The sequence below is a fragment of the Cavia porcellus genome, unplaced genomic scaffold, assembly GCF_034190915.1.
Source record: "Cavia porcellus strain 051 isolate PalLab524CR breed Dunkin Hartley unplaced genomic scaffold, mCavPor4.1 scaffold_5, whole genome shotgun sequence".
NCBI lineage: Eukaryota > Metazoa > Chordata > Mammalia > Rodentia > Caviidae > Cavia > Cavia porcellus.
Genome location: NW_026947488.1, coordinates 24867995 through 24890017, shown reverse-complemented (window position 1 = coordinate 24890017; position 22023 = coordinate 24867995). Strand labels below are relative to the sequence as shown.

At 44.5% G+C, this 22023-nt stretch overlaps 2 protein-coding genes across 4 annotated transcripts in view; one reads left to right on the top strand and one right to left on the bottom strand.

Annotated features, from left to right (window-relative positions):
* Positions 1-11650, top strand: Rab5if (RAB5 interacting factor). Of its 2 annotated transcripts, XM_063248406.1 has the most exons (5): positions 1-330; positions 1664-1767; positions 8671-8800; positions 10675-10750; positions 11114-11650. In XM_063248406.1, exons 1-5 carry the CDS (start codon positions 217-219, stop codon positions 11149-11151), a joined length of 462 nt encoding a protein of 153 aa, XP_063104476.1. In that variant the 5' UTR covers positions 1-216; the 3' UTR covers positions 11152-11650. The 2 variants fall into 2 exon arrangements, with proteins under 2 accessions (XP_063104476.1, XP_003467683.1); XM_003467635.5 differs by lacking the exon at positions 10675-10750 and having other exon boundaries at positions 12-330.
* Sla2 (Src like adaptor 2) overlaps positions 11622-22023 on the bottom strand; it is a 28795-nt gene continuing 18393 nt past the window's right edge. For both annotated transcript variants that reach the window (XM_063248403.1, XM_003467742.5), the window contains exons 6-8: positions 14029-14178; positions 13134-13266; positions 11622-12784 (exon numbers count right to left, since the gene is read on the bottom strand). In XM_063248403.1, coding sequence (XP_063104473.1) covers positions 12619-12784; positions 13134-13266; positions 14029-14178 — 449 coding nt within the window. In that variant the 3' untranslated portion in view covers positions 11622-12618. The remainder of the gene's footprint in view (positions 12785-13133; positions 13267-14028; positions 14179-22023) is intronic.

The following is a 22023-nucleotide window of genomic DNA, read 5'->3' as shown; positions in this document are numbered from 1 at the left end:
GAGAGGACGCGCAGCGTGGCTCTGCCCCTTTCTGCGCGGCGCCAGCTCGGTGGAGTGAGCCGAACCGAGCAGTTTAGCCAAGCCAGTGGAGCTGCGGTGTGTTGATCCTGTTGTTGCTGCCGCCACCGCGTGCGCGGTGACCCGCGACCCCAGACCCCGTCTACCTTTGGCTCGGCCCGCGCGCCCCAGGCCTGGCCCGGGCGGCGCGACGGGAGGATGAGCGGCGGGCGGCGGAAGGAGGAGCCGTCTCAGCCGCAGCTGGCCAACGGGGCCCCCAAAGTCTCTGTTTGGAGCAAGGTGCTGCGGAGCGACGCGGCCTGGGAAGACAAGGTACGGGGGCGGGGGTGGCTGGCAAGATCGCAGGTTCGAGGATATGGCTGGTACTCGGTGGGCAGGAGGAATGGCCCGGACCTGCCCTACACGATCTGGGCGGGGTGGAGTGCGGTAGTGGGGCAGACGGCCCCTGGGCGAACTTGGGCTTGCCCAAAGTGAAGTCCGTAGGTCGCACGGAAGCGGCGAGGTGGAAGCAAAAGAACTGTCATCCAAAGGTTGGGAGTGTTATATGCGTGACACAAGTGAGCTGCATTCGACTGAGTCTTACTATTTTATCCTAGTAGGGTCTTAGCACAAACAGTAAGGGTGCCAGATTTGTACTGAAGACTCTGTGCCAGGTCCTTTTTATGCACAATCTCACTGAATTGAATTCTCAGATCAGCCCTTTAGTGGGAATGCCGTGGTGCATCAAAGCGTTCGGCACATAGTGAAGTTCGCTAAGGGTGCACTGCCATCCTTCTGTTGTTCAGTGGGAAGGACAGTGTTGTTCCTTCTGGGGCCAGTGTATGAGAGAGAGGAAGGATGTTCCTGCTGGTCATATTCAGAAGATCTAAGTGTGGGCACACCTCAGCTTTGTTCCATGATCTGGAAGGGATGATCAAGCAGCTTAATTCCAGCTGACTAGAAAAGAACGTTTTATTTGTAGTCCTTCCTTTGTTTTTCCACCCTGCCGAAATTGGGGTTTCTTTCCTGAGTTCTGGTAAAGGGGGATGGGAGGCACTTCCTGAAGGTGCCCTTGTCCTGACGAGCCCTGCCCAACTCTTGCAAAACTTGCAGTTTCTGTGATCTGCTGTGTCATTTCTTTTTTTCCTCGTATAAGGACTGGTTTTTGGAGTATAGAACAATTCAGAAACCTTTGCCTTCTGTTCTATAAAATTTAGATGTACATGGCACCTGCCTCCAGCACTTTTATTTCTAATTCTTTCTTTGTGAATTACTCAAAAGTTAGTGCACTGAGAGGACAGATAAGTATCAGCAGTTTTGCCTAAAGAGTGTCTAGGTCTTCCCTGTTCAGTTAAGAGTTACCTGTGGCCAGTAGCAGTTATTATAGCCATTTCATTACATAGCTTCTCCAAAAAGATAAAGAATTCTCTAAAACTTTAACTTAGATCACAGGTTCTGGAAACAATCACTTAAGATGTCTAAATACTTGTTTCTAACCACATTTTACTTTAAGTAAAAGCTGATGTAAAAGCCACATACCATTGCTTTTGGGGAAGTTCCCAGCAAAATATGTTTAGCAGTAAGTTTTTCTGTTTCCCCACTAATAGCAGTCCTGTGGTACCCACACCAGATAATACAGGTATTTGCATCCCTGTCTTTTCTACAGGATGAATTTTTAGATGTGATCTACTGGTTCCGACAGATCATCGCTGTGGTCCTGGGTGTCATTTGGGGAGTTTTGCCATTGCGAGGTTTCTTGGGAATAGCAGGGTAAGTCCTAGGTGTGTTGTGGTTTCATGGTTTTCTCTTTCTTTTTTGGAAGAGGATTGCTGTTTTGTTTTATATGTATGTGAATGTTTGTTTTGAGACAAGGTCTCACTGTGTAGTCCAGGCTAGCCTTGAACTCACTGTGTAGCCCCAGGCTGGCCTAGAATTTGCAGTGATCCTTTTGTGCCTCTTGAGTGCTAGGATTATAGGTATGAACCACTGTGCCCAGCTCTCATCTCGTTAATAGAAGTTTATGTTTTCCTTCTCTGGAAAAAAACATTGCCACTTTGGAGTTAGACACATTGTATGTAATGACAGAAGTGAGCTCTGTGATGACACTCCTGGGTCTCCTGTAGCATTTTTCAGTTCATCAGACTCAGGAATGAATGAACATCTCAGGTGAGGCAAGCTGCCTTCCTGACGCCTAAGCTAATCCATTCATTCATGGCTCTAAAGTGACTTCATGAAAGAAAATGCCATATACTCATTAGAGTATATCTTCTAAATCTGTCATGAGCTGAACCTATGGAAATTTGGGAAATAGAACTGTGCTTAATGACCATCTTGTGATGGTGCCTTGCACTGTGTTGCATCTGCCAAATACTGACTTTGACCAAGCATGGTAGTATACCCCTGTAATCCCAGTACTAGGGAAGCTGAGACAGGAGGATCCCCATGGGTTCAGGGCCAGCCTGGACTACCTAGTAAGTTCAAGGATAGCCTGAAAAAAGATACATCAGGTCCCTGCATTTTAAGAGCAACCCCAGAGTAGACAACTGGGCCTTACTCGTATTATATTCCCCTGGCCAGTGGCAGCAACTTGACACCAGCCCCTGGTCATGGCTGAATTTGTTAACACTACTGAAAGTGAGGCTTTGTGCCCATCAGATAGAATTAAAAGAGGACACGAAGGGGCTGGGAATTTAGCTCAGCGGCATAAGTGCCTGCCTTGCAAGCACGTGGTTGTGAGTTTGATCCTTGGTACCAGGTTAAAAAAAAAAAAAAAAAGACACGAGATTGTGGAAATGGAGGGCATTTCCTTTTCTATGTGGGGCATACAAGTAGTCACCATCGGGGCTGGGGATTTAGCTCAGCGGCATAAGCGCCTGCCTTGCAAGCAGGCAGTTGTGAGTTTGATCCCTGGTACTGATAAAAACGAAAAAGACCAAAAAAAAAAAAAAAAACAAACAAGTAGTCACCATCTCCTCAATGGAAAACCGCATCATTTATTAAGGGGTGATCATAGTATCTTATTATTCCATCTCCTTTAGGGTATGAGATGAAATGCATTTCATAGGGTTGATTTGCCTGTTTTCTCAGAAGTTCGAGACCAGCCTGGGCTACATAGTGAGTTTAAGGCCTGTCTGAACTACATGGTGAAACCTTGTCTCAAAAAAAACTTTTTTTTTTTTTTTTCTTTTTCCTTTTTATCGGTGCTGGGGATCGAACTCGCGACTGCCTGTTTGCAAGGCAGGCGCTTATGCCGCTGAGCTAAATCCCCAGCCCCTTTTTGTCTTTTTTTTGAGATGGGGTCTCACTATGCAGTTCAGGCTGGCCTTGAGCTCACTTTGTAGCTCAGGCTGGTCTTGAACTCGAAATGATCCTCCCACCTCAGCCTCCCGAGTGCTGGGATTACAGCTGTGAGCCACCACGCCCGGCTCAAAAAAACTTTTTGAAAAAAGAAGATAACCCAAAAGAAATGTGTATTAATCCCTACTTTATCCACAGGGGACAGATGAAGTGTGATCAGAATATATGAGTGAATGTTTAGATTTTAAAATTTTATTACAGTAAAAGACACACTGCTATTAATCCCCCTCGGAATACTCCTTGCTGCAAACATTTATCCCATCCTTGCCACTTTTTGAAGCAGTTCTAGAGTTTTCTTTCATGAGTGACTTTACAGGGTGTGACCAGATGCACAGTAACCACTGTGCCTTGTGTCATCCAGAAAGGCAGGCTTGTGAAAACACTGCAATGTGTCCTCCTTCACCTTACTCCCCAGATCTGGCACCTTGAAACCTCTCCCTCTTCCCCACAGTCAGAATGATTGTGAAGGGAAACATTTTGAATTGATTTAAAACATAGAGGCAATCATGAATGACTGCAGCTGGAGACACTCACACAGAGGACTTCAGAGTCTTCCAGAAGCGGGCGCAGTGGGGTGTGTGTTTGAGGTGGGGGAGTGTAACAGGAGCTGATGCAGTGTGTCTTCTATTGTAATTTTTAGAGTTTACATTCACTGTATTTTTCTGTCACACACCTTATATTTCAAGACTCCCAAAATCATGAAAGTATCAAAATCTTTGCCACTGTGTTTTTTCTATGTTTAAATGTTACTGTGTTTAACTGCATTTAAAGATCTGTGACAAACCAGGACCGGAGGTGGTTCAGTGTGCTTTCTCCTATTGTCAAACAGACCCTGGGTCTCCTTGTGCTCTCCCCCTTTAATTCCTTCCCTTCTGTTTTTTTGGTGGTACTAGGGATTGAATCCAGGGCTTTCTCACTAAGCATCAACTCTATCCACGCTCCCCCCAACCCTTTATTTTTTTAAGACCACTTCCCAGAGGGCTAGAATTAAGGTGTGTGTGGGTCACCACACTTGGCTTTTTTTTTTTTTTTTTGGTACCAGGGATTGAACTCATGACCTTGCACTTGCCAGGCAGGCACTTATGCCACTAAGCTAAATCCCCAGCCTGTTATTTTGTTTGTTTGGGTTTTTTGCCTTTCTTTTTTTTTTTTTTTTTGTCCTTTTCCTTTTTATCGGTACCAGGGATCAAACTCACGACTGCCTGCTTACAAGGCAGGCGCTTATGCCGCTGAGCTAAATCCCCAGCCCCTGGGTTTTTTGCCTTTCAAGATGGGAGTGTCATTGTAATCTAGGCTGGCCTTACACTCCTCAATCTTCCTGGAATTATAGGCAGGCACCACCGTGCCCATTTTAGGAGTGCCAATCTCAAGCTGCATAATTTTGAGCCTATGTCTTTGAGACTCCTCTTCCCCTGTAAGCTGGGGGCAATGAGAATAACTGATGTGAATTAAATATGATACAGATAAATACAGTATTTAGTATATCGTAGACAGTCTATAAATGGTTCACTTCCATCACTAGGTGACTAATTTTTTTTTTTTTTTTTGTCTTTTGTCTTTTTCCTTTTTATCGGTACCGGGCGCTGAGCTAAATCCCCAGCCCCTAGGTGACTAATTTGATACAGTGGTAAACGGCTGCTGAAGGAACGGGAAGCAGGATGTATGGGAGTGAACGCAGTCCATCCACAGTGACGCTGCCAGCTTTTTAGGACTGTCCATTTTCTGGAGTTCAGGCCTACACTGTCTGCCAGAGCATTTTTCTCCCTCTAAACAAATCTCTCTCTTCTTTTGGCTGGCATCTTTTCTCCTGCTCTTACAAAGGCCAAGGACATGGTGTTTTGTTTTCTTTTGTTTTTGGAAACAAGGTCTCACTATGTAGTTCAGGCTGGTCTTGAACTCAAAAATAAGCTATTATATTACAGTGTAGTTTTCCAGCCCTGAGAGCAAGTTATTTGTTACAGATTCATTGTCTTTTAACTCCAGCCTCTGGAGTAGATTGATTGATTGATTGATTGATTTTGTACTGGGGATTGAATTTAGAGCCTTCACATTGAGCTACATCCCTCTCCCTTTTTCCTTTTTTTTTTTTTTTTTTTTTTTTTTTTTTGTGTGTGTGAGTGTGTGTGTGTGTGTGTGTGTGTGTGTGTCTTTTTTTGCTTTTTATCGGTACTGGGGATTGAACTCACAACTGCCTGCTTGCAAAGCAGGCACTTATGCTGCTGAGCTAAATCCCCAGCTCCACCCTTTTTTTTTTTTTTTTTGAGATAGGATTTTACTGAATAATGAGATCATCTAGGCTGGGCTCAAACTTATGATTCTCCTGTTTCAGCCTCCCAGAGTGCTGGATTATAGACATGGGCCACCACAGCTGGCTTTTCTCTCATTTGTAAAACAAAAATTGCTGGGGATTTAGCTCAGCGGCATAAGCACCTGCCTTGCAAGCACGTGGTCGTGAGTTCGATCCCCAGTACCGGGGAAAAAAAAGAAAAAAAAAATTATACTAGTTGAAGTAGCACATACTCACAAGCTCAGCATTCTGGGAGACTGAGGCAAGAGGATCATAAGTTCCAGCCCGTGCAACTTATTGACACCCTATCTCAGAAAGGCAGCAGAAGTGAAGGTAAAGACCCTGGTGTTCAATCCTCAGTATCCCACACCAGGCATGGTAGCATATGCCTGAGATTGCAGCTCTTGGGAGGCTAAGACAGGAGGATCATCATGAGTTCATGGCCAACTTGGACTGCATGGTAAGCGCAAGGTCAGTTTGGAGTACATAATGAGACCTTGCCTCAAAAATACAACAACAACAAAATCTCCAATATCCCAGCACTGCCATCTAGTTAGCTAAATTGTGCCCATATTTAATGCTCGGCAGGAGCCCTTCCAGTCTTTCCTAAGGCCGCCAAACTTGGATTTAAACACCTTTGTTTCTTTGAATTCACTCCCTACTTAGTATTATAGCCCAGGAAGGCAGGGCCTTTTCTCCCTGTCATTCCCTACGCCTTGAGTCTATAGTCCTGCTCCAGCCCAGCTTCTCTGAATCTCAGAATGGCTTTTTTTTTTTTTTTTTTTCTTTTCTTTTTGAAACAAGGTCTCACTATGCAGTTCAGGCTGGCCTTGAGCTCAACTTCGTAGCCCAGGCTGGTCTTGAACTTATAATGATCCTCCTGCCTGACTCCTGAGTGCTGGGATTACAGGTGTGTGCCACCATGCCCAGCCAATTGTTTTTTTCCAGAGTGGAATTTCTAGCTTTCTTCAGTGATCTGCAGCTAAAGCCACTAAATCCAAAAACTAAGTTCCTGTCAGAAGGTGGCTGGTGTTGGCTGGGTCCCAAGATCTCTGGCATGAGATAAGGAAGTGGCCACAACTCGGCCAAGTCAAGAACTGTATTTTGTGTGAAATCCAGGAAAAACCTTCTGTTCTTCCTCACTCTGTGCCTCTGTTGTTGGAAGCATTGTGCTCCCAGGCATGAAGCCTTTTCACCTCCTCATGCAGCCACTTGCCCACTCTGTCCTTGCTCCCATGTCCTAAAATGTGTGGTGCCCACAGGTCTGCCCAGTCTTCCTCACCCATGCTTCTGCTCACAAGAAAGTCCTCGGGCTCATGAGCTAGACTCCCAAAGTTTCACACCTCCCCACCTTGCTAGACAGCCTCAGGGGCTCCCCTGCCCTGCATGCTGATTAGAAGCTCATTGGGCTCCACTGAACTGCCCCACACTCGTCTCCTCCTCCTACTGGTAGGAGCCTGTTCTCTCTGCCTCTTTCTTTTGGCACTGGGGGCTTGAACTCTTGGCCTTGTGCGTGGTAAGCACAGACCCTGCCATAGAACTCTACTCCAGCCTTTTCATTCTCCCACCTCTGCCCTTAAATGGGACGTGGCCTGAGACACACAGTACCCTCTTAGGTTGGGTGCAGAAACTGAAAGACCTCCAGACAGTCTTGATCACTTCATAAAACCAAGAGATGAGTACAGTAGGGAATTGCATTATGCTCACTGCATTCCAATTCCTACATCAGCTAAAGTCACTATGGGGTCAAAGACTTCTGGGAGGGGAGACCATGGCAAGGGGAGATGACAGGAGAGGTGAAACTGTTGGAAGTATATTATGTGCATGTACAGATCAGCCAAGATAAAACATTTTAATCTGTATAACCAAGATGCACTAATGAAAACAGGTAAATAGTGAGGGAGGCTTCCCTGGGGATGTCCACAGACTGCTGGCTTCAACTTTACTTTTGTTGCTCTGTTTCTGTATTGTTTTCTTTTCTTTTCTTTTTTTTTTTTTTTCCCAGTGTCTCCCTGTATAGTTCAGGCCAGCTTCAAACTCAATTCATTTTTCCTGCCTCAGCCTCCCAAAGTGCTGGGATTAGAGGCGTATACTACCATGCCCAGCTGTTGCTCTTCTTTGTCCCTACTAAATTATCACCTGATCAAGTGCAGTGGCAGACACATATCCAGAATGATCTCCCCTTAGTAGCTGTGCAGGGGCCTGTGCTGTTGCTTGTTTTACTGGGCTGTAAAGAAGTAATCCAAGGTTGCACGTGGTGGTACAAGCCTGTAATCCCAGCACACAGGAGGCTGAGGCAGGAGGATTGTTGTGAGTTTGAGGGGAACCTGGGCTACGAAGTGAGTGCAAGTTCAGCCTGAACTCCATAATGAAACTGTCTCAAAAAAAGTAGTTTACCACATTTGTCCCACAGCAGCACATTTGTCCCCTTCATCTGGGACTGTGTAAAGGCCGTGTCTGGGTAGGTTCTGTTTGGGTAGTTGGGTGGCCATTGTATCTTACTGGGTAGCAGTATATGTTACCCAGTATATGTACTAGAGATCTAACCCAGGGCCCTGTTTATGCTAGGCAAGTACTTTGCCATTGAGCTATGTTTTTTATTTTCTGAGAAAGTCTTGTCATGTAGTTCAGGCTGGCATTAAACTCATTATGTAGCCCAGACTATCCTCGAATTCACAGTGAACCTCCTGCCTCAGCCTCCTGAGTGCTAGAATTTCAGGCATGCCCCACCACATCCTACTTTTGTATATTAGTTCACTTGCTCCTGACATCATGTTCTTCAGCTTCCTCATTTTGTACATCAGGGAACTGAGATGCCTGTCAAGAGATGTGCAGAAGGTCTCACAAAATGAAGCAGAACTCATCTAAAGCCCACATGCCTGAGCTCGAAGCTTTTCTCTTTCCAGGTCATCCCTGCCTGGTGTGAGACACATGCAGACAGTGAACTGCATGTGCTCAGCGGTCTGGTAGGAGCTGAGAGTCTGCTAAGGTTACAGTGTGTGTTTGGTATCTGTCCTCCGTTGCTCCAGATTCTGCCTGATCAATGCAGGAGTCCTGTACCTCTACTTCAGCAATTATCTACAGATTGATGAGGAAGAATATGGTGGCACATGGGAACTCACAAAAGAAGGATTTATGACATCTTTTGCTTTGTTCATGGTATGTACCTGGAAGTTCTACTACAGGTTCTATTCCTTTCATGAGATGCCATTCATGCCAGGGAAACCCAGTGATTGAGTTCCGCTACGTGGTTGAGGTGTCATTTTGTTCAGAAGGCCCATGAGGATGGAGTGATCCCTCTCTTGAACCAGGCTGTCCCAAAAGATGTGGTATGAGATGCTGTACGGTGACTCTCTTACAATGCGCAGACCCAGGGCCTACTGTCAGCTTCATTCATGCTAAACCCTGGCTTGGCTACATATGAGAAACGGGGAAACATTTAATGCACTTAAAATGTTATTTGGAATAGTTATATAAAGTAAAAATCCCCACTCCCTGCTGTAGAATGTTATTTGTCCATAAAAAGTTACAAGTTTAAAAAAAGAAAGTTGTAAGTTTTTTTTGTTTTGTTTTTGTCTTTTTCTTTTTAATCCGTACCGGGGATTGAACTCACGACCACAGACCACACACTTGTAAAGCAGGCGCTTATGCCAATAAGCTAAATCCCCAGCCCAAAAGTTGTAAGTTTTGATATATACTACAACCTTGAAAACAATGCTAAGTGGAAGAATCCAGACACAAAAAAACTGTGTACTGAAGTCAGGCATGAAACCATAGTGTCAGCCCTCTGGGAGGCTGCAGAAGGGGGACTGAAAGTTCAAGCAATTTATGGAAAGCCTGTTGCAAAACACTTCTTTTTTTTAAACAAATTTTTAGAAGGGCGAAAAGTATAGTTTAGTACATGGGATATAGGTTCAATCCCCAGTTCACTCACTGTTCATGTGAAACGTCCTAAAGTAGGCAAATCTCTAGAGACAGAAGTGATTAATGATTGCAGTGCCTGAGGAAAGAGAGAAGTAGGAAGTAATAACTGGTCATGCGAACAGACTTTCATCTTGGAGTGCTATTTGGGAATCATTGTGTATATTTCACAACTTTGTGAACATACTAAAACTTTCTGGCCAGGTGTGGTGGCACCTGCCTATAATCCCAGCAATTGGGAGACTGAGGCAGGAGGATTACCCTAAATTGAGCTCTAGCCTGGGGTACATACATAGTGAGTTCAGGTCCAGCCTAAACTACATAGTGAGACCCTGTCCCAAAACGAAAAGTTCTAAACTGTACTTTTTTTTTTTTTTTTTGGTACCAGGGATCGAACTCATGACCTAGCGCTTGCCAGGCAGGTGCTTATGCCACTGAGCTAACTCCCAGCCTAGTTAGCACTTTTTTTTAAATTTATATTTATTTATTTGTTTGTTTGTTTGTCTTTTTCTTTTTTATCGGTACCGGGGATCGAACTCACAACTGCCTGCTTGCCAGGCAGGTGCTTATGCTGCTGAGCTAAATCCCCAGCCCATTAACTGAATACTTTCTTTTAAAAGGGAAAACTTCGTAGAATGTGAATTATATTTCAGTTATTCAAAAATTCTGAGCCAGCCATAGTGGTGGATGTCTGTGATCCCAGCTGCTTGGGAGGTGAGGGCAGATGGATGGTGAGTTTGAGGTCAGCCTGCACAGCATAATAACTCTGCTGCAAAATAAAAATTACATACACATCCATGTGTTTCCAGATCCTACCCAAACCAGTAAACACTGGTAAGTGGTATCGGATTATCTGTTTTTGGTGGGGCTTTTTGGTTTTGTTTTTGTTAAGTTTTTTGAGACAAAGTCTTGCTTTGTAAATCGGGTTGGTCTTGAATTTACTGTGTATCCCAGGCTGGTCTCAAACAGCAATCCTCCTGCCTTTGCCACTCAGCTATTGGGATTACACACCTGGAAGTGTGTGTGTGTGTGTGTGTGTGTGTGTGTGTGTGTGTGTGTTGAAATCAAGAAGCACTGAGCGACACCTTCAGCTGTTTTTTATTTTGCAACAGGGTCTTACTAAGTTGCTTGGGCTGGCCTCATACTTTCAAAAGTCCTCTTGCCTCAGCCTCCCAGTTGAGATTACAGGTCAGAGCTACTGTGTCTGGCTGTCTGGTTTGGTTCTTGTTTTGTTTGACAGCATCTCACTGTGTACCACAGGCTGCCCTCAAACTTGCAGCAATGCAGCCTTCTGTGTATTGATTCCACACTGTACCGCCCTTCCCTGGGACCGGGGTGCTGTTTGGTGAGGGGAGGGAGTTATCAGGAGATCCCTTTGTGAGCATAAGTGGGCTGTCCTGTGCGTGCTTACAGACAGCCTGAGATTAGTGAAATAACCAATGCCTCCTTCCCACTGGGTTATGCGTTGGGTAGTACTAGGGGACTACTCTGTATGCGTATTCTCACTTTGTGGAATTGGTAACCTATAAGCATTGCTCGTCTGCCCTCTAGGTAATCTGGATCATCTTTTACACTGCCATCCACTATGACTGATAGTGGACACCTCCCATCTGTTTCCTGTCCAGTCCAAAGGACCCTCTAATAACAGCACAGAAAAATGATTGTTGGGGCACCCTGGTCACATGGAACCTGAAGACCCATGTTTCCTGGACCAAGAATTAGGATGTTGGGCAGCAGTGTTTTCTACAAGGGCTGTGACCCAAAACTTTGTAAAGAACCAATCTGCTTTGGGGAAAGCATTTCTGAATTTATCCGTCACCAACTGTTTCTTGGATACCATCATGTAACAGCCATTTGCCAAGTGGAGCTGTCATTTAATTTGATGCACCTCTGAATCCGGATGAAACATTAAATTGTCTTCCTCGGTTCTCTATCCGGTGTACAGTTTTTAAACTATCAGTGGCATTTCAAGTCTTCTGAAACCAGTATGGCAGTACATTTATGGTCCATAGCACAGTACAAACAGCATCTAATGTTCCCACTGTAGAATGCTTTCAGATACTTGAATAAACAAATCTTTAATGAGAACCTGCTGATGGTACCTGATAAACCCTTCCCTACCTCACCTGAAGCCTCGGAGGAGTATCGGAGGAGACAGCTCCTTTTTCTTTCTGCTCCCTTTTTCTTTCTGCTCTGCAGCCAAGCCTTCCTCTTGCGGGCAGCAGGGAAGTCAGGGTGTAGTTGGTGCAGGCTGTGCTCAGGTGTGTTGTGGGGAGAGGGCTCACTACCTTCTTATGCCCACATACTGCACACTGTGCTCTTTGGCTCTGTGCTCATCTACAGCATGTTAGGCTCAACCAGTGTTACTTTGAGCCAGTTGCAGTGATGCAAACCTATAATCTTGGGAGGCCAAGGCAAGATACAAACCTGAGCTACACAATGAGATGATTGGGGAGGGGGGAGGTTCACTTTGTATTTGGCCACAAGATGACTAGGCTGGGGAGATTGGGAGAACTTGGTTGGTTTTGAATAAGCTACAGAATGGACAACTGAAAGCTGGGACTGTACAGAGAAGGGGCTTGCAGGTGACATTTGAGGACCTGGATTGACAGTGGTCCTACTTGTTCTGAGAGTCAGGTGGAAGCTAAAAACCCAGGATTTGCTGCTGTGATCAGCCACCAGCCTTTTCCTTCTGGGTCGCAGTCCTGTTTGCCAAGGTAAGAAAGTACATTGGTGTTCTAATATGATCTTTTTCCCTCCTCTATGTTAGTGGTGACTGATACATTGTAAATAGGGCTGGTTAACAGCATGTAGAATGGGATTCACATAGAACTGGAATTGTCAAAATCAGGACCCGACAGATCCCAGTGGTAGTTTATTTTCTTGGAGCCCTGATCCTGCTCCCAACTGCCCTGCATTCTAAATAGAAGCTGCAGGCAGGGTCATAGCCAGGGGATGAGATCAGTGACTTCTTAGGGCCAAGAGAAAGAAGCAGAGGGTCCATGTGGATCCCTGGATGCACTTGTGTCCCAAGCCTCGCGACACACCATGGTCTTCTAGGTGCCACAGCCTTGGTTCCCCCTCCGACCTCTGCTTCTGACCTTGGCATCATCCAAGGAGACATCCTCAGTTAGGCTGATGTAGGAGCTGAGGGACTCCCGGAGCCCCTCACTGAGAAGAGAGGCCTCCCCAGTGGTAGGTGCTTCAGAAAACAGGAGGGAGCTGTGGAGTGGGTCAGGGAGAAGTTAGGAAGGGAGATAGTACCTGCACACAGCGCACTGCTCTCAAAACCGCTCTGAGTTACTCCACCTGGCAAACGGGATCCCTGCATCCTGTCCGATCAAACCCCACTTCGACTCCCCACACAGGCTTGTGCTCTTCCTCTGTGGGGACCACACTTGCTTTGTCCTTTCTGTCATCCCATGCTATCCCTGACCCTGCTGAGCTCTAGTCAGAGAGCTCTGGCCCAAGTGTCACTAAGCACAGTAGGCCCATTTTGTGTTTTGTGTTCCCAGGTCTGGGTCCCGATGCTTCTTTGTTTGCTCTCTGATATTTCCAGGGGTCCTCTCACCTGTCCAGTTCTTTCCAGTTGAGTGATATTCTCTGCACGGTCACAGGTGGGGGTATGTTCTTGACAGGGAGTGGGCTGTATCTCTGCAGAGCACAAGGCTCCTTGAGGACACAACAGATGTCATCCGCCAGCTCTGAGGAAGAGAAATGACCTTTGATATCTCCAGTGCAGCCCTGCTTCTCCCATGCAAGTATGGACAGCTTTCCATACTTGCAGGTGGGGGCCTGGTCACCAGAGTAGCAGGTCATGGGCCCAGGCTGTTCTGGAGGTTGAGATGCAGTCACTGTCCATCTGGGTTGAGTTCAGGGAAACAACTCATTGGGGAAACTGATGGACCTCTATGCCCTCTGGCTAAGAAAGTTCTTTGGGAAGAAAAGCAAGTAAGGAATGCCATGCCTGCATGGAACATTGTTGGTATCCACTATGTGGAGCAACCTGGCCAGTTTTTTCTTTTTTTTTTTTTTTTTTTTTTTTTTGGTACCAGGGATTGAAGTGCTTGTAAGGCAGGCACTTATGTCACTGAGCTAAATCCCCGGCCCTGGCCAGTTTTTCTAAAAGAGGTCTTCTGCCTGACACTAACCACATTTTCCAGTGTCTATTACAGGCTAGGTCCCAGGAAATACCGAGTCGGAATTGGAGAGAGAACTCTGCCTGCTGCCAGGCACCCTGACTGAGAACCACTGTGGTGGATGAGGTGCTGGCTTTGTCTGCGGCCTATAGCTCCTGTCAGTGGGATGAAGCCCAGGCTCCCATTTTATCTCAGTATAGGGACTGGCATGGGGACAGTGTCGCTCTCCTGCATGGAGGATGTCCAGCAGGTCAGGTGCCTAGTTCAGAACTGCCTACCTCCTAGGCCCCCCTGTCCCGTATTTCAGGGAGACAAGAAAGGCCATACCTGAGTAATGGTCCACCAGGTCCTGGAGTGAGGGGAAGGTGAAACGAGGGGAGATGTACACCCAGCCGTTGTCAAGGCGCTGGATCCTGTAGTGTCTGACCCGGTCCCAAGATGCGGGGCGGCTGAGTCGGACTGACAGGGAGTAGCAGCCTGAGGAGGAAGGGATCCGGGAGTGGTTCTGAGGCCGCTTGGGACTCGGCCCCACTCCGGCAGGAAGAAGGAAGACATACTGTGACCCAGGCACTGGAGAATGCTGAGGTCAGAGACAGGACAGAGACTTGCTGTCTTGTTCATACATGATAAGATCTGTGAGGACGAAGTGGATGTTGCACATAAGCCCTCAGTATAGGGTCAGCACCTGCAGTGTAAAGACTGAGGTGGCAGAAGGGTGGGCATGTACAGGTCTGTCAAGGAGGCATCAGCGAGGTAGAGAAACAGGAACTCTTACCCTGGGGTCAAAAGGGAAACCAACACAAGCCACTTTGGAAACAGTTCATGGTGATCTTCCTCAACCTCCCAAAGGGATTACAAAGCATGTGCCACCATACCCTGCTGAAACAGTTTAGTTTAGTTTTGGCTTGTTTTGCTTTGGTTTTTTGTGGGGGTTTTTTGTTTGTTTGTTTGTTCTGTTTTGTTGAGACAGGATCATGCTATGCAGTTCAGGTTGGCTTTAGGCTTACTTTCTAGCCCAGGCTGATCTCGAACTTGCAACAATCCTCCTACCTCAGCCTCCTAAGTGCTGGACTTACAGAAGTGCACCAGTATGCCCACTGCATGCCTGGTTTAGATTTGTCTTTTTAATAAACTGTACTGAGGTATAATTTCTTCTCTTACTGTTTTTTTCCCCTCTAATGCTAAAGATTGAAACCAGGGCCTTATACATGCCAGGCACACGATCCACTAGTAAGCTATACCCCTAGCCTCTGAGGTTTAACTTCTATATGCATACTCTTAAAGTGTCCAGTTTGATAGATTTCAACAAAAAAGTTTGATTTCTAAGAATCAAAAAGAACTGGCGAAGAGCAGGAGTGTGTAGCTCAGTGGTACAGCACTTGTCTAGCATGTACAAAGCCCTGGATTCAAAAACAACAACCTCTTATAATCCTAGCACTCAGGAGGCTGAGGCTGAAGGTTCTCTGTGAGTCTAAGGCCAGCGGGGCTATATAGTGAGTTCAAGGCCAGCCTGATGTATATACTGAGTTCAAGGACAACCTGAACTGCGTGGTGAGACTCTGTCTTAAAAAACAACAATAACCACAACAAAAACTGCTCACAAGGACAAAGCACATGCTTGAAAATAAAACACATATAAGATGTGTAACACATAGGCCTCCACTAGCAGATTTTTTTTTTCAGCAAATGATGATGCATATGAAAGCATTTGATCAACCTGAGGTAGGAGCCTGAGGCAGAAGGATTGCCATGAGCTTAAGGTCAGCCCGGACTACATAGTGAGACCCTGCCTCAAATAAATAAAACTTTTTTTTTTTTTTTTTTTTTTTTTAGCGGTACCGGGGATCAAACTCAGGACTGCCTGCTTGCAAGGCAGGCGCTTAGGCCGCTGAGCTAAAGCCCCAGCCCCAAAAAAGTAAATTTTAAAAATGCTTCAGCAGCACATATACTAAAAGATAAATTAAAAATAAACTTAAAGTAGACTTCATTTTTTCTTTCTTGAGCTATATTCCTAGCTGGGATTCATTTTTAAGCCATGGGAAGAAAGTGTGAAGTGAAATAAATTATCAAACTGGATTTTAAAAACCAAAACCTAAAGATATGATGAACATATTTCAAGTATTAAAATAGGCTAAAAGATAGAAAAAGATGTATCATGCAAACAATCATAGGAAAGTTGGTAGCTAAATTAATACCAGACAAAGTGAAGTTTAAAACCAAGACTATTATCAGAGATAGTGGGTCATACCTGTAATCCCAGCACTTGGGAGGCTGAGGCTGGATGACTGAATTCTAGGCCAGCCTGGGTTGTACAGTGAGTGCAAGGCTAGCCTGAATTACAGAGTGAGACCCTGTCTCAAAAAAAAACAACAACAAATATATATATATATATATATATATATATATAATATATATATATTTATATATATGAAAGAAAACTGACAGAGCTGACCAGAGAAGTGAGACACCCATAATTGGAGATTTTAGTGGTTCTCAGAGTAACTGACAGAAAACCAAAGGAGACAGAAGAGGTGAACAAAGCAATCACAGTCAAGCAGCATCAAACAGAACCCTGCACCCATTTTCTTCCAAGCATACATGGAACATTAGGGTCAAAAACTAAAAAGGACTGAAATAATTACAAGCTTGCTCTTTGGCCTCAGCAGAAATAAATTAGAAATTAATCACAAAGAGCTGATGAGGAGGGGCCTGGAATATAGCTCAAAAGCACAGTGCCTGCCTGGCAAGTGCGAATTCCTAAATTCAGTTCCTGGTACCAGAGGAAAAAGAGCTGATGAGGAGGCTGGATGTGGTGGCACACGCCTGTATTCCCAGTGAGAGAAGACCGCTTCCTGGGGTGAAAGTGGGCAGCTGTGTGGCTAAGCTCCCTGAGGAGACTGATGACTGAGACCGTGGCTGTGTACAGTAGAGCCGTGAGGTGATGTCCACAAATCCCAGAGGACTTAGAAGGCTCCAGAGAGCTTTCCACTGCCCTTGGTCACTGTTCAAGCCCCATCTGAACTCCCCGCCCTCTTTGATGACTTCACTACGTTTAATCATTGCTTTCGCTTCTGTAACTTTGCTTTGTGCTGATTTCCAATGAAATACTGCCCGGTAGAATAGAAACAATATAAAAGTGAAAGCAGGGCTTTGCTCTCCCGCTCTCAGGGGGACCTTTGTCCCCTAGAGAGACGCTAGCAATAAACTGCTCTTAGTTCCTAAAACTCCATGACTCCTTGGTTCTGTCAGGGATCCCCTGGAATTTCCTGCTTCATCAGCATTTGGGAGGCAGAGGGCAGGAGGATTGCCTAGAGTTCGAGCAAAAACAAAGCTGGGCTGGAGCTTCAGTGGTAGAACACATGCTTGCATGCACAAGCCTATGCTTTTGATACATGACGCACACTCAAAATTGTTGGTTGTCAGAATCAGTGCTTAAAAGTACTTTCCTAATTTTAAATCTTACAGAAATATAAAATTATTTAAGTTTCACTTAAGGAAATAAAGAAGATATAAATGATACAGGAAATAGAAAAGAATGGAAGCAAATGCCAATTTTAGAAAAGAATGGAAGCAAATGCCAATTTTCTTTCTTTCTTTCTTTCTTTTTTTTGGGGGGGATGGGGTCTCATTATGTAGTTCAGGCTGTCCTTGAGCTTATGTAGCCCAGGTTGGCTGGTCTCAAACTCATCACACTCCTCCTGCTTCAGGCTCCCAAATTATGGGAGGCTGTAAGCATGTACCACTATTTCCAGTCAAATGTCAATTATTTGAAAAGATCAATAACAAATTTAGGTCCAATGCCAAGAGCCTGGAAGGCTGAGGCAGGAGGATTCCAAATTCAAGTACGGACAATTTAGCAATTTAATGAGATTCTAAGATCCATCCTCTTTTCCTTTTTCTCAAAAAACAACACAACACAAAACCAACTGAAACCAGGCATGGTGGCACACACTTGTCATTCTAGCACTTGGAGATTGAGGCAGGAAGAATGCCTCAAATTCAAGGACAGCCTGGGTTACATGGTGAGCTCAAGGCCAGCCTGGACTACACAGCAAGATCCTGTCTCAAAAAATAGGGGCTGGGAATTTAGCTCAGCGGCATAAGTGCCTGCCTTGCAAGGAGGCGTCGTGAGTTCAATCCCAGGTACCAAGAAAAATGAAAAAGACAAAAAAAAAAAAAAAAAAAAATAGGAAGAGAGAGAACAGAACTGGAGATGTACCTCAGTATAAAGGCTCTGTGGTTCGATCTCCAGTACTAAAAAGAAAAAAAAACACTTATGAAATACATAAACTAGTGTGACTCACAAAAGTCTTTCACAGGCTAGGCATGGCCTATAATCCCAGCTACTTGGTTTGTTGTTGTTTGGTATCAAGAATCAAATTCAGGGCCTTGCACTTGCCAGGCTGGCACTGTGCCACTGAGCAAAACACCAGCCCAGTTTGTTTGTTTGTTTTTTGTCTTTGAGACAGGGTCTCCCTATGCTGACCTTGAGCTCACTTTGTAGCCCAGGCTGGTCTCAAACTTGGCAACGATCCTCCTGCCTCAGCTTCCCGAGTGCTGGGATTACAGGCATGAGCCACCATGCCCAGATTCCTAGTTTGTTTTGAGACAGGGTCTCACTATGTAGTTCAGGCTGGCCTTGAACCACTGTGTACCCCACGGTGGCCTCAAACTCAAGGTGATCCTTGCATCTCAGTGCTGCAATTAGGAATATGCACCATGACACCCAGCAGTTCCTGCTACTTGGGAATCTGAGGTGTGAGGACTGCAAGTTCAAGGCCAGCCTGGGCTATGTAGTGAGACCTTGTCTCAAAGTAAAAAATAAAAAGGAGTGGAAATGTAGTTTAAGTACTTCCTGGTTTCAATCTCTGATAGTCAAAAAAATTTTAAAAGCATGGTTTCTAATATAAAAATGTAGAGGCAGCCCAAGTGCCAATAATATAAGGTAACAAAATTTTGATACAACCATAGAATAAAAAATATATATATACCCGTAACCAGGTATGGTGACCTATGTCTGTAATCCCGGAACTCAGGAGGATGAGGCAGGCAGATGGCCATGAGTTAGAGGCCAGTCTGGGCTACACATTGAGACCCTGTCTCTAAAAATAAAAAATAGATCTTCGACTTCCGGGAGAACATGGCGGACAGATAACAGCAACTACCGGAGGCTCTCTGAAAAACTAGGCTCAGAAGCCAGGTATGGTGCGGACTAAAGAGACATAAGCAGGTGGAGTTATGCTCTGCTGACTCAGGAACGAACTCGGCTGAGAGAAACCAACTTGGAATGCAGTCCTGGTGCTAAAACAGGAACAGAAAAGTCTCCCTGCTGAGGCTGGACCCTGCGCCATTGGAAGCCGCGATTTGGGTTTCCCGCCGCGCAGTGGCTGGCTGCCTCTACATCCGCTCGGCAAGGAGAGAGACGCGCGGAAACTCTGAGAACGGGAGTCTGCGAACGGAGTCGAAAACAGAACGGGCAGGGAGGCATGTTCTGACTTGTGGCGAGGTGAGTGAGAGAAACTGACACTCCACCACAGTTTGACTCCAGTGGACTTTCTGGGCCCGAGCAGTCCTGCGGGAGCAGGGCGTGGTGGCGACTCCAGCCACACATTCCCCTCTCGGGTGGGATTGGTGAAAAGTGCCTGGCCTGCGTGACGCTGCTGGCGGACCCCGTAGGCTGGCCCAAACCAGATCCCAGAGCCTGACGGAGGCCGGGAGGGGCGGGCCCCCGCGTAGGCTGCCTGGTGCGCAGCGGTGAGTGGGAACACCTAACTGGCGCAATTCGATCAGGCTGTGGCTGACAGGGAGAGAAGCTGGGCCTCTCATATAAGCTTGCATATATAAGGAACAGAGAATATGGGAAGAGGCAGCAACAAGAAAGGCTCCTCGGCCCCCAATTCTGAGAAACAGGCAATAGCGGACACCGCACCAATACACATAAAGCACCATATAGAGAGCCTCATAGACCAATTCAGGAATGAAGTTATCAACGACCTGAAGCTAGAAGTATGCAAAATAGTTAGAGAAATGCTAAGCCCCACCCAAGAAAAAACAGATGGTGGAATGGAAGAACAGAAAAAGAGGGGAGAATTGTTTGATGGAGAAAACAGGGAAAGCATAGAATACGTGAAGCAGGTTCAAAGGGACTACCAAGAAACTAAGAAGTCTATCGAAGACTGGCATAACAGCTTGAAAGAAACTAAGTACAGACTATCTGAACTGGAGGGCAGAATTGTAATATGGGAGAATGAAATGAAAAACTTCTTAAAAATAACAAAGAAACAAACAGCAATAATACAAAGACAAGAAGATGATAAGAGGATCCATAACTTAAGGATTAAGAACATAAAAGAAGAAGTAGGGACACAAACAAATGAACTACAAAAGCTACTCACAGAAATAATCCAGGAGAATTTTCCTAATTTAGCAAAAGGTAAAGATACTCAGATGTATGAGGCATACAGGACCCCAGCTACCTACAACCCAAACAGAGCAACACCCAGGCATATAATAATAAAAATTCCAGAAATTCAATACAAGAACAGAATATTAAAAGCTGTCAGAGACAAGAAACAGACCACTTACAAGGGAGCACCCATCAGAATTACAGCAGATTTCTCTGCACAAACCATCAAATCACGAAGAGCGTGGGGCGAAATAATTCAAGCTTTGAAAGATAATAATCTCCAGCCAAGATTGAGATATCCTGCACAACTGTCCCTGGAAATTGATGGAAAAACAATGTGCTTCCAGGATAAAGAGGAACTGGGGGAATTTGCCACCACCAATTCAACTCTACAGAGAGTATTGCAGGATATTCTAAAAAAAGAAAAATACAAAGAATCCAGAAATAGTGGAGGCCACAACTAATGGAGCAGAGAACAAAGTGAAGAAGACAAACTGACAGCTACTGACAGAATAAGAGCTCAACAGAAATGAGGCAGAGAAGATTGGATGATAGGAACAGCTATTTTGGAGAAAATGACATCTTAATAGGTAATACTGATTTAGTATCATCTTGTTTTGAAGTCTCATCTAGCTTTTGTCCTTCTGTCTCCAATGGTCTAAATAGGTTGTATCTTACTGGATTTTATTATGTATGATAGTATAAGCAAAAACCTTTTAAAGACAAGGAGATTATACAGAAACCATTATTCATTTTCTGTTAGTCGATTCTAAATATTCTGTAATGCTGTCATTCTCTTAAATGGTCTTACATTGTTTTGATATACTTAATGCTACAGTATACGAAGTTGTACTCAAGGATTTCAAGGAAAGAGACAATATGGTAACTACTTTTAGGTCAGGATTATCTGGTGGTGAAACACTGTTCTGCTTAAATGGTTATGTTTTGATCTGTGCTGTTTCGTTGTTATGCCCTCTTTTATCTCAATCTCCACTCCATTATTTACTTTTTTAATACTTTTTTAAAATTTTTATCCTTTTAATTAAAGGAAAAAAATAACAGGATATATTATAATAACCCACTTTGACTTTCCATTACCTCGATTCAAAGCCCTGTATTACTCTCACCATCTGGTTTTTAACTGATGTTCCCCTATTCTGTTTTGCTGGATAGTATCAGGTTCGAAAATTTAGGCATAGGCTGTGAAGATAATGAGATTCATTATAACGCCCATTCTCGTTGACTTTTATCTACTTTTGAAGACCTACAATGTCTCCAATGGTTTGGTTTTGTCGGTTTTGTTCTTTACTGTTTTGTTCAATTGTATTATAACTAATGGTATAGGCAATTCTATTAGAGATAGCGGGAGGCATTATGGTAACCATTGTTGATCACCTTGTATTATGTTTTCACATTATCTATTATGTCCACCCTTTTGACTTGACCAATTCTGTTCTGTCACATTTGGTTTTACTCTCTTCCAAAAAAGTAATAAGAACCGTGAGAGCAATGAAACCCAAAATGTGTAATAGTCATTGTACAAAAGAGAGGAAAAGAAAGTGCTCTAAACTCTATAACTGCATGTATGTTTAAGTGTATAAGATAGAATATGATATCACAGAGTTATATTGGATCATTGAGCAGAACTGTTTGCAGTATCATTGATGGAATGTCCACTTTACAAGCTTTAATTTTGTGACTTGAACAATTATTTCTAAGATGACAATATGTAATCCATTAACTAGTAATTTCCTACTGTTCATTTTTTTTCTGCAAATCTGTATAACTTGTACCCTTTCTCTGCTTTTTTTTTCTTTTCTCCTTAAATAAAATTAAAAAAAAAAAAAAGAAAAAAAAAAAAAAGAAAAATAAAAAATAAAAACATACACATATATATGATTAAAATTTATGTTATT